A 12,057-nucleotide genomic window follows, 5' to 3' on the forward strand; every position below is an offset into this window, starting at 1 on the left:
GAATATTGCCCAAAATGGATCAGGCATCCTAGCACTAGGGTTAAATCACTGTCACATGATCCCTTGCTGCTACCCCCCCCCCCCCCCCTCTCACACACACACACACACACACACACACACACACACACACACACACACACACACACACACACACACACACACACACACACACACACACAGAACCTGTGGAATGTGCATTGCAACTCTGGCAGCTACTTCAAAGAAGTATTTCTTTCATATCCCATAAAACTATCTAATATTCATAGAACAAAAACAGAATACCTTATTTGGATTTCCACAACAATACAAAACAGTTCTCACATCAAACATCCAACATACATATGAACAAAACAAAGGATATGTGTTCATAGATCTTTATAGATCTAAAACGTTTTCATAGGACCACAATACTAGAACCTAAGATCAACAGCGTTGCTTGACACGTGTCACCTTGCTTCATCAAAGTCATGCGAGGCAAGCAGGTGGCCCCAGCACGGAGGACAGTGGCACGGTGTGCGTCAATGGCACCCACCTGTCTGCGCGGCAACAGCCCAGGAGCAGAATGTAGTAGTTGGGGGACACACAGGGCTGGCCAGCGGGCCTCCAAGCTCGGCAGATTGCTGGCCTACAACACCTGCTGAGGGGGGATATATCCATACTCCATGCTGGGAGCGTCCAGAAGGGCCCCCCCCCCCCCCCCCCACCACCAGACCATGAGCCTTGCATGCTGTGCAGGAGGAGAACAGAGCAGAGAGGACATTGTCATGGTCATAAAAACTGTAGGATTAGGGATGACTGAATAAATAGGAGGAGAGTGAAAACATGAATCATCTTGATTACAGTCAGCACTGTTGGCCTCTCATCAGAGACATATGGTTTGTTTTCAAAAACCATCCCACGTTAATGTTCAATGCACAACGCTCCCAACATTCAACGGGAAGTTGTGAGAGACAAACAAGGTCCTTAACGGTAATGGGGTTTGTTTACTGTATACTTCACTCCCCTGGAAAGTACTGCACCCTTCTTTTATGAGGCATGCAGCAGTACCTCTGCTGTCCCCTGAAGCTTTTGATCAGAAGAACAACTCGCTTCAGAGGAAAAAGGTTAAAATGAGTAAAAATGAATATATGTTCACTTCCTTTGTTCTCGTGTCGGTTCGGTCGGTCAGGGTCGGGTGCTGCAGGAACAACGAGGCATTGTTCCAAATACAGACGACTCAGGAATTAACAAAAAGGTCTTTAATAAAGCAGCTAATTATCTGTTCCGTGGACAGGCAGAAAAAACAACAGTTACACTGGGGACATTCTTTACAGGGCGGAACTGGGATTTCTGACGAGAAATGTTTGAAGTCCAAATAAAGTATCTTAATAAAACCTTTCTTCTCTTTTTTTTCTGTTCAGGTTATTAATGTAAGCTCGAAAACCTTCACTGCCCTCTATTGTGCTCTAAGGAAGTTTCACTTCATCTGCCATAACCTTCTGTAGTATGTGTTAATATGGTATGCATACATGAATCAGTTACAACAACAATGTACACAACATTTTACAGATCAACTGTAATCTTCATCATAATCAACTAAACAAAAAAAAAGTATACATCTTTTGGTTGATGTGGTTATAAGGATTATACCACATTTACATTGGATGAATCTGTAATAATATTGAATTATTTCAATGAGTTTCTCAATAAATTCTCTGAATCCGGAAACACACATTCCTGTATTCAACCTTGACTAAATTCTTAATGAGGGAAAAAAATGTAACTATTATAATCTGTTATTTATTTGTCTATTCCAAGCTGTAGCCAAAAATAACTCCAGCTGTAAAGGGGCTGGCGAGTAAAGCTAGTCAACTGTTTACATGCAGCAATAGCTCCCAGGCTCGTTTCCATGGTGCCTTAACGTGTCTGGTGAAATCTGTGCCGCTGTTTGTTTAAGCTTCTAGGGGGAGCAGGGCTAGCTGCTCACGCTCTGCCGTCAGAAGCCTGTGTTGACTCTAACGGCCTCGCTCATATATACGGCCACATGGGCTACGAAAGCAGTGGCGGAGAGAAAGGCAGGCAGCCATGGGGAGAGAGGAAGGGGTTTTGGTTTATTAAGTATGGGGAAACTGGCAGGAATGTCACAAACAGATGTCAGAGTTGAACAGAGAGAGTGAAAATAGTACTAATTTACATTCTTTATCTGCTATGGCAAAATACTACTTGAATAAGTCTTATCAAGTCACTTTAAATAGTTCAAGATTCAAGATTTAAAGGATTTTATTTTTCACACGCTAATACAGGATGTTCAGTGAAATGTTTGTGTGACATGAAAAAAAATACAATAGAATAAAAATACAATATAAGTTTTAAAATAAATGAAGAATATTATAAACATATATACAATGAAAACTAGATAAACAGGGAGATGTACTAATTGTATTGTGCAATGTGGCCAGGGTTAAAGGGGAGTGGTGGGGGGATTGTCCAGTGGTCCGGTATCACTTAGTGACTTAGTTCAGGGCTCTGATTACCTCAGTCTCTCTGTTGTGGTGGTGTATTGGGGGGCCAGCGTTTAGGAATGTTGGTTAGAGTACAAAAACAGATTATTTATAAACTAAAGAAATGTTAATTAAATAAAAATAATAATTTTATATCATCACATAATTATTCCTAAAAAGCTTATTTATTACCCCATGTAATGTTCTATCAATTGTCGTTATTGTTGAAATTTATTCTTTAACTCATGCCAACAAAACTTCACCCATTTCGATAAGTATTTAGATCTGCTGTAATGTCCGTCCTCCAGCCAGGTGTGCAGATTGGTCAGCCTACTGCCCATTGGACTGGCCCCTACGGGAACACAAACAAAGCAAAGTCCATCGGAAAGGTAATGAATGAATGTCCTTCACCGAGCAGCCTTTAACAGAGAGGACAGCCAGCCAGAGAGTTGATATTTCTCATTTTAAATAAATGGTCTTTAGAATTCTGTTTGTTATTTTTAAATTGGAGCATCAGTTTGAGTCATAATAATGGAAATATAGCTCAAAACAATCTGAAAGGGGATTTGTTGAAGACATTTTGACTGACATTTTGCAATGAACATCAAGTGTCAACATTCTGACAATGGCTAGATGGTGAGTATATCTTTGCTTATACGCTTGCTTTTTTTACCTATTTAATTTGTTCTTTATTTCATCCACTTTTAAAATTTTAGTGGGTATAGGAATACAATTAGTTTATATATTTTCTTCCCAACTGCATACAATTTTTGTTATTTAGTTTGAATGTATAAATATCTATTCATACACATAACAATGGGAAGTATTGAATATTGAAAGACAATGAAAAGAGGGTTTGGTTTTTTACTTTGGCATACTTTACAGGCCTACCTTCTCGTAACCAACATACAAAACTCCTGTTATAGCCAATAAAGTAGTTCACATGCTCATCTTGGGGTTAAATATATGGTTTGTTATTTTGTGGAATGTAGCCTTATAATCGACACTCATTTTGTCAGTTATCAGTTTGACCGCTTTCCAATTAGTAACAGACCAGAACACATTCAAACTAAATGCACGTTAAATGTCAGATATATTGGCAAAATCCCTTTCTTAACCAATTGTTATAATTCTTCTTTTGTATTGTGCCACTGGAATAAAGGTGAATGGTTGGATGAATAAAATATTGGTTATTCATTAACGGAAAACGGAATTAGTCATCAAAATAATTGTGATTATGCGAGTTATATTGCAAATGTATTCTTCTCTATTCTACTATAGTATATGTCAGATATTCTGGCAAAAATATAGGGATATCTCTGAAATACAATCAAGGTTGGAGTATGCAAATATGTCCTCTACTGTGTATGCCTCTGCTGCAGACACACCTTGTATCATATTCCTCTCTTCTTCCGAAGTGCAGGAAGGGGTGTTGGCGCTGGAGGTGGGGTCTCCCCATCTACCCCTCAGCGAAGGCCTCCACAGCGCCCGTCCTCTGGGTCACGCTGCTGGTCAGCTATGTCCTAGCTGACAAGCTCCACCGTTTTGTGGCAGGGGTTTTCATCCCCCAGTATCACTACCCGTATGTGGTGGCTCTCTGCTTTGGCCAGGTCGGTACCTGCTACTCTGATGACACACACTGTTTAAACTGATTCTGTGTTTGACTAGTGGGTGAAGGTAGCCAGTAGTCTATCCATGTGTTTGTGATGGAGGTGTGGAAATGACCTACTCTCATAGCATTGTCTTCTTTATGCAGTCTTTTTGGATGATGAAGAAAGCCATATCGAATTCAGTTTGAACAGTATTTCTGTGCCGTTCAATCTGTTAAAAGCATGCTCATGAGAACGAATGAAAAGAATATCAGTCCAAATCAAATGAACCTCTCTGTGCAACAAGACACATATGCCATTCGTATCATATAATGTCTCCTTTCTCACCTCCAAGTGTCATGACCTTTACTCTTCACGTCCTCCACAGGTGGTGCTCTCTCTCCTCGTGCTGAACCTCCTCTACCTCCTGAGGCTGGTCTCTCTGAAGAGGTACTCCCGGGCCCTGGGGGGCGAGAGGCTGCTGGTGCCGGCCGTCTGTGGCGGCGCCCAGGCCGTGATGGCCCTGTGGGCCCGGGCCAACAGCTTCACAGACGGCGGCGTCTTCCCCCTCGCCGCGTGCCTGTTGCCCCTGGTTACCGCAGGCTGGAGCCACACCCTAAGGCTGGCCGCCCCGCCCTCGGCCCGCATCACGGGGCTGGTTGCTGCGCTGAGTGGCGTGTCGCTGGTGATCACAGGTGATACCACCCGCCTGAGGTGATGCGTCCGTCTGTTTATAATTTACTCCTCTGGTCGGTGCTTTCATAAGGAGTGGATTAAAATGATTATTTTTTGGTATGCGTGTCTTAAAGGAGCAGGGAGGGGCTAGCTATTCAGACATCATGGCCAGTACGCTATACTTTATTAAGTTATATTCAGATCAGTTTCTTTCTAGTTGCAGAAATGTTCATGGATTTGACTCTTCGAGACTGCAGTATAACTGTAACAAGCAAATAAAATCGACTTGAACAGGCAAGGACAAGGAAACACACTTATATAGCCGTCCTCTGCTTCTCACCGGTCCATCCGTCTCGCCTCTCAGGGTCCCAGGCCACGTTGTCGGGCACCCATCCCCTGGAGTATCTCTACGCCCCTCTGAGCCTCGTCCTGCAGGGCCTCGCCCTGGCATGGCTGGCCAAGGTCTCAGAAGCACAGCGTCACCACCCCCACAGTCAGCAGCAGGCCTCCTCCCTCGACCTGTACCACACCCACCTGGTCAACCAGAGCTGGGTGCTGGGCCTGCTGTGGCTGCTCCACCCAGATGGCCCTTGGTGGGCGCTGACAGAGGGCAGCTGGTGCTGCCTGCTCTTCCATGGGTACCTGTTGGCCCTACTCCTGCTGGGGGCGGGGCTGCAATGCGCCGTCTACCTGACCGCTCAGCGCTGGTCGCCGCTGGCTGCAGCGCTGGTCTCTGCGGGGCCCGAGCTGACGGGACCTCTCCTATCTTTCTATCTGTACTAAGAGAGACTGCGTTGTATTGGCAAGGACTGTAGACATGCGGCCTGCGTAGTATTCATTTTGTTTGTAAGTTGTATTACAAGTGATTTGTAAAAGGCGTGCAAAGGCCAAGGAGTTAAGAGGATGTAAGCAAATGATGCTCGCTCATAATGCAATTTATAAAAATATGCAAAGAAAGTTACTGCATGTTTCATCCACTTTTACAAGTACACAATGGTACTAATCATAACTAGTTCCACCTAATTTTGGCAGAGTGCGCTGCGCATTCTGATTATGTAACCAGTGATTTGCTGCCAAACCCATTAATCATGAACACTATCAAGGGTTCATGAAGGCAGTCATTCTTTGGAGCAAAAATAAAAATATGTACCTTTAATATGGATCCAAAAAAAACCTAGGCAATGTATAACTTGTATTGAGTAAAATAACCTAGCCCATCTAGGTCCTTTGTAGCCACTGCTCTGATGAACAATTAATGCTTTACCACTTGGAGAGGAGGAGTGGAGAATCGGTAATGTTCAACTAGTTTATGACTTGGAATGTGAACGAATATGCTTAAAGCTTTTTTTTCTTTTATGCTTTTGACTGAAAGCTTTGAAGTTAACCATTCCAAAAAAAGGCTGAAAAGTATTTATAAAAGTCATTTTATTTTGCTTATGAGAGTGTTATTTAAGTGCTCTGTAAAAAAACATTAAATGCCAAACATTTTTACAAGTTTGTATCAACATTTTTCACAACTTCAAAAATGTTTACGGGCTTCCATAAGTGAGAACACTACAACAAGTGTTAAACACCTCCAGGGCGACCCCTAGGGCTATAAGGAAAAGCCTGTGAAATTTAAGAAAAAGTCAAAACTGTATCAAAAGGGGGACTTCAGCTGAAGAGCGAGTTACATTCCACAGGGCCTGCTCTCTTAGGAAGGGTCGTTGTTTTGGGGCAGGTGGAAGCCCAGGCTCTGCAGCAGGTTGGAGGCAGGGCCAGCCAGGCCGGCCTGGGAGCTCAGGGACTCCAGGAGGTTAGTGACCAGGTTGAGGTCCACGTCCAGGGGCTGGATCTCCTCATCCTCCCCCTGCTCTGGATCTGCTGCCTCTTCTCCCTGTGAGTGAGCCTCTCCTCTACGGGGGAGCGTGGAGCCGCTGGCCGGACACTCCTTGTCACGATTCTGCAGGAAGGAGAGCAACAGTTCAAGATCCGGGTCACATTTGCATTGTCATAATGATGTTCTGGGTTGATCTTAACAGCCCTGTTTTTATTTGGAATTCCGATTTTATTGGCTTGTTCGGTTCAAGAAGTGTTCCTCTTATGTATGAGATAAAGCAAGTATACTGAACCATACGAAAGAGAGAATAACCCAATTTCTTTCTATGTTGGAGATAAGGCGTATTATGGAAGAGGTGATGATATCATTACCTTCTGATTGAAACTCTTTCCAATGTGTGTGTCCATCAACTCATGGTCCATTTGGTCCATGTATTTACGAAGATTATCCAGAGTTTCCGTTTGTTTTTCCCCTTGGGAACCTAAAAATACTTTCACGTCTTCGCTCTTCTCATCATCTTCATCATCATCATCATCGTCGTCATCTTCCTCATCATCATCGTCATCCTCAAGATCATCAGAGTCCAATCCTTCTTCGGTCCTTCCTTCATAAATAAATAAATCATATAAAATAGAACTAGAGGAAACGGAAGGAAATTGTGCCCCAAGTCTCTGGAGCAGAATATTACTGCTATAATGCTGTGTGTGCACAGTACATACCTAGTAATTTGTCCATCGCGCTGGCCATGGATACAGGATCAAAACTAAAAGGATCGTTTGAATGGGCCCTGGTGTTCAATAAAGACAAAAATAACCAGCAAAAAATATTTGGCTAAATAACTTGAAAGAGGAGGTTAGTCGTCTATTTATATCGAGCAGCTTTATCCCGTTATTAACTATTAGGAGGTAACATAACACCGCTAAAAGGAAGCAATATGACTAATTACTTACAGTATTTAGCCATTCTTTATCCAAAGCGACTTACAGTGATTGTGGACATCTAGAGAAATATGTCATTAAGGAGCAGGTAGGGGCTTGGAAGCCTGGGAACCAGATGAATCTCGCAACCTATTGTAATATTTACTCATTTGCATCCTGTGCACCATGATAATATTTATCCCGCCTCATATTAGATAGTGGTCTCCCTATCTCGTACTGGGCTAAACATTTAGTATGGGAGGGGAGACAGACCTAATCTGTCTGTTTCCCAGGCTAGGGGCTAGGCATCTTGCTCAAGGATGCCTCCAGCTAGGCTGCGGACATTGGGGATCTAACACAGAACCATTTGTCTGGGGATCTCACCCTTGCCACAATAACTCTCAACCCTTTCCTGTACTGCCTAGTTCGCATGAACCACATCTATTTGGGGTCTCACCAGGGTAGCTCAGCGCCCTCGTGGGACGACATGGCACTGAGGAAGCTCTTCATGCCCTGTGTCACGGCTACCAGGCTGATGCCGGCCTCCTCCCCCTCTTGCTCCTCCCTCTTCCCCTGGCCCTTCTCCTGGGTTGGTTTGGTGAGAGCGATGCCCCTGGCTCCCCCGCTCTTCTCCTCCAGCATACGCTCCAAGTCCTGAGAGGTGAGGTCCAGCCAGCTGTCGCCTGGGGACACGCATTGAGAAGCAGTTAGACGAGGACGGCTTACAGGGCCGACTTATCTTTAACAAGTCAGGTACTTTCTGATTTCATATACTGATTCAAATAAGTATAGGAAAATATATAATGTAGAAGTAATTTGTGTCAATGCTTAATTGAAGTTAAAAAAATCTGCACTGTTGGGCAACATCGCTGAGGCATCATTTATCCATTCCAGAGAAATTAACAGGGACACCAAGCCCCATATTCTAATATGAAAATAATGAAATGCGGCCATTTGTACCATATTACATATCATTATGAGTACGACTTAATACACGTTTTGTGAACATTGCTGTCTGCAAGACCAACCAAAAACAATATCCTAGAAATGTTGGACCACTGACGTGGTCCGATTTGGAGCGCGTGAATCCCAGTTGAGGTGCTACATTGAGCCATGAGGAAGGAAGCTCATAGGACAAGACCTCCACGTTTACTCACTGTCAGCCGGTGCAAGCTGGGACTCCTGCTTCTCCAGCTCCTCTATGTTGAGAGGAGCAGAATTTTTTAGCAGCATGAGAACCTCCTCCCCTGCACTCTGACCCCTGCACACACAAATAAATAACAGTTCTTGTCGTTTTTTGATATTTGAATGCGGAATGGTTATAAATTGTACAGTTAAAAGATCCACATTCCCTGCAAACATGGCTCTTACCCGTGTGTGAAAGAGAGTCTGAAAAAGTTCTCTGCAGATGTCATCAATCCTCTATAGTGAACGGAGCCTTCCATTTGACCCTGTAACCATGACAACAAAGCTGAATTTACAGTTCTGCATACATCTATGCAAAGATCCACATCAGGATTGAGAGACACAATGTGGATATTTGCAGCGCTGCTCGCATTCATACTTCAACGCCAACATAACGGCAGTAAATGTACTGCTGAAAATCGCTTGGTGTATTGTTTTGATTTTGTGTCTGGCATTTGAAAACAGAACAATACACCTGGTACTTATTAACCCAGGTGTAGTTAGGGTTCCCTAACCCTAATCAGCGATTAGTTGATTGTTAGGAACCCCCACAGAGAAGGGCCACACTTTGCTAATCTCTGGGGAGAATGCAGGTCTCTCTGTATGTGTAGGTCCTCGGCAACATGTGCATGTACGTTGTCTCTGTCAACACGGCAGTTTGCCTTTATGCTTGACACACAAGTGTGATTTGGCCTTCAGGCAGCCACTCTTATAATTGTGAATTACAAACTATAATGGTATAGTAGCCTTAACATCCAACAATAGCTATTGTAACAGGCCTAATGCATTTTGCTTCACCATTAACATGCTAGTCTTGCCTTGAAGTAGCCATGCTTCTTCAGGTTCTCCAAGAATCCTTTCCATTGAGGGTTACAGCTGGCTGGAGCGTCTGGCTCTGAAGAAGGTGCTCTACACTTAGAGCATAGGATCTCGAAGCCATGAGCCTTGAATATAGCACACACACACACACACACACACACACACACACACACACACACACACACACACACACACACACACACACACACACACACACACACAAAATATAAAATCCCTCTTGAACAAAAACAATATGTGAATATCTGAAAGAAACATTTCACGGTTATGAATGGAAACGTATCAGCCGAGCCCACCAATTTCATGCCCAGCTCGTATGATTTGTGCTGGGGGTGAGAGCGGATAGGCAGGGTAAAGCCACTTCTCCGGTCTGGGGTGAACTGTTGTTGCTGGAGTTGGGCATACAAGCATCGGGTGAAGGTAACCTAAAAAATATGTGCAGAAAGAAGGAAAATTTAACAATAATTATGATTGCTAAAATATTTGCAGAGAGATACGATCTCACAGTGTTGCAACTCTCTCCTCCTTGAGTTTGTGTCAATTATATATATTTGATAGTAATCGAATAGTGTTTTAATGCATTTCAAACGGCAGGCAAGCAGGACTGCACATTAGTTTACCAGGGTGTGGACTCGTGTGTCCGGGGGAAAGGTCTTAAACCCCCGGCAGGCCTGGAGATCCACAAGATCCCGGAGATAGAAGGCGGAAACCGCAGGCGCTATCAGGTCAGGCCGCTGGGCCAACACTGTGGCGATCCCCGCCGGTAGGAAGCAGTGAGCCCGGTGAAGGTTAGAGGTGATCTTCTCTGGGTACCTTATACAAGGACACGCACAATCATGAAAACACACAGTGAATTGAGTGTAATTGAAAGTTACTATAAGAAAGTTTCTTGAGCACTTTTCTGTTCCCAAAGGTCCTGTATGTAGAGTCTACCACATCCATGGCCCCCTATGTACTATGCCTAATTCATGCATTAAAGAAGACGGTTCTCTTGTTTGCATTTACTCTAAAAAAAAAAAAAAGTTACGTTACACTAACAGAACCGACATTTCATTTTGAACGCTGTTCTCTCACCCATTCAAACGCTTCCTCAGGGCTGAGCCAATTTTAGGACTTGCAAGGCAGTGCTCAGCGTTGGAGGAGAGGAAAGCTAAAGCCTGCGGCACAGTAGGCACCACATCTCTGGGAATCCCAACTGCACTGGAACGGGATGGGCAGGGCAGGATTTGAAACTGTCCCCTGTGAATGAACACCTGATTGAGGAGATATGGGATCAGATTACCAAGACTGCTACAAATGGAGAATATAGTCAGGATAACATTTTGATATTTGAAGTTAAGCAGAGCCTAAGCAGGTTTATTTGATATTCAATCAATATATCCAAATAAATAGGAAGAAAGTAAGGAATAACAAATACACAACATGCACACATAGAAAGGCAAAGTGTTGTTGGTCATTTCAGGACATCCTACCCTGTTTTCGCTTGTTTCCGGACTCAACCACTTGGGAAGATAATCTGCCGCTTCAATCAGCAGAAACTCTCCATCGTTGTCCTCAACTCTACACACAGAAACATGATTTCAGCATCACAGGGAAAGAGGCCCTACAAAACGGTCCCCTCTCCAAAGGGACCATTTCAAACACTCTCGCACCAGAAACAAAAGGTACCAAAGAGCATTCATGAATTAAGGTAAAATAGGAATACTACCTCGCAGCTAGCTCGGGGAAGGCCTCGGTGATGTGCTGAAGGAGGTAAACGATAAACCATTCATCGTCCACGTTGTCCCCAAAGAGAGTGGTGCCTCCGATGTGAGCAGGAATAGCGTCTATCGATACATGATTAACATATTTAATGTTTAATCTAGACAATCAACCATGGAAAAACTCACTAAATAAATGAATTCGAAGTTTGTTGGTGGATCACAAATAAATATTAACTCATACTACATATTGGTTCGTTCATTCTTTTTGCTGTGTTGACTTGGCTACCTTTCTCCGGCTGATAGTTGAGGTTGAATGACTGGTGTTGCCAAATATATTTCATGAGAAGTGGGGCAATTCTGGCCAGAATATCTTCAACCAAATGCTTTAAACGTTCTTCATGGGTCTGAGAATCAGTGTCGTCCGACTGAATCAAAAATAGTTTGTACAGAACCACGTCTTCCTGCACCACTTTCCTAGATAGGGGGTCCATAGCAACGTTGAGTTCTGGGGTCTTTCACCTGAAAGTGCATGAGGTCAACATTACATTAAAATCGAATGCTATGTTGTAATGAACAAAGTAACACTAAAGTTATCGTAGACATAACACAACACAGAGTAGCCAAAGTGGTTAAACAAAAATCTTACCTGGTTCAATTTTTAAGTAACGTGAATATTATTTAATTGAGTGATGACATTAATTGTCAGTTTGTATTTGCAGGTCGTCCTCATAACGTTGGATTAACGCATGGCTGTATCAACCTGACATTGTTGTCGTCCGGTCAAAAACCTTTCCGTCTACAAACAGGGATCCAACGTTAATGTGTCCTACACTGGAAGTTTCTCGTCATCTA

At 43.4% G+C, this 12,057-nt stretch overlaps 1 protein-coding gene across 2 annotated transcripts; it reads right to left on the bottom strand.

Annotated features, from left to right (window-relative positions):
- Window positions 1–6,182: 6,182 nt before the first annotated feature.
- On the bottom strand, window positions 6,183–11,991 carry ecd (ecdysoneless homolog). Of its 2 annotated transcripts, none has more exons than XM_079758535.1 (14): window positions 11,852–11,991; window positions 11,492–11,724; window positions 11,211–11,328; window positions 10,975–11,062; window positions 10,577–10,755; window positions 10,123–10,315; window positions 9,799–9,927; window positions 9,484–9,609; window positions 8,852–8,931; window positions 8,638–8,741; window positions 7,938–8,163; window positions 7,283–7,326; window positions 6,935–7,167; window positions 6,183–6,686 (listed from the first exon to the last, which is right to left on the bottom strand). In XM_079758535.1, the coding sequence occupies exons 2-14, from the start codon at window positions 11,694–11,696 to the stop codon at window positions 6,438–6,440; spliced, it is 1,974 nt and encodes a 657-aa protein (XP_079614661.1). In that variant the 5' UTR covers window positions 11,697–11,724; window positions 11,852–11,991; the 3' UTR covers window positions 6,183–6,437. The 2 variants fall into 2 exon arrangements, with proteins under 2 accessions (XP_079614661.1, XP_079614660.1); XM_079758534.1 differs by having other exon boundaries at window positions 7,283–7,350.
- Between the last annotated feature and the right edge of the window lie 66 nt (window positions 11,992–12,057).

This window comes from Pollachius pollachius (assembly GCF_949987615.1).
Source record: "Pollachius pollachius genome assembly, chromosome: 2".
Classification (NCBI taxonomy): Eukaryota; Metazoa; Chordata; class Actinopteri; order Gadiformes; family Gadidae; genus Pollachius; species Pollachius pollachius.

Bases quoted from the DNA above. Each gene is read 5' to 3' on its own strand.
- ecd (XM_079758534.1), bottom strand. From the start codon at position 11,696: ATGGACCCCCTATCTAGGAAAGTGGTGCAGGAAGACGTGGTTCTGTAC. The intron at 10,756-10,974 runs GTAGGATGTCCT...CTCCTCAATCAG, and splicing joins CGGAAACAAGCGAAAACAGG to GTGTTCATTCACAGGGGACA. The intron at 8,932-9,483 runs GCAAGACTAGCA...TCATGGTTACAG, and splicing joins AGAAGCATGGCTACTTCAAG to GGTCAAATGGAAGGCTCCGT.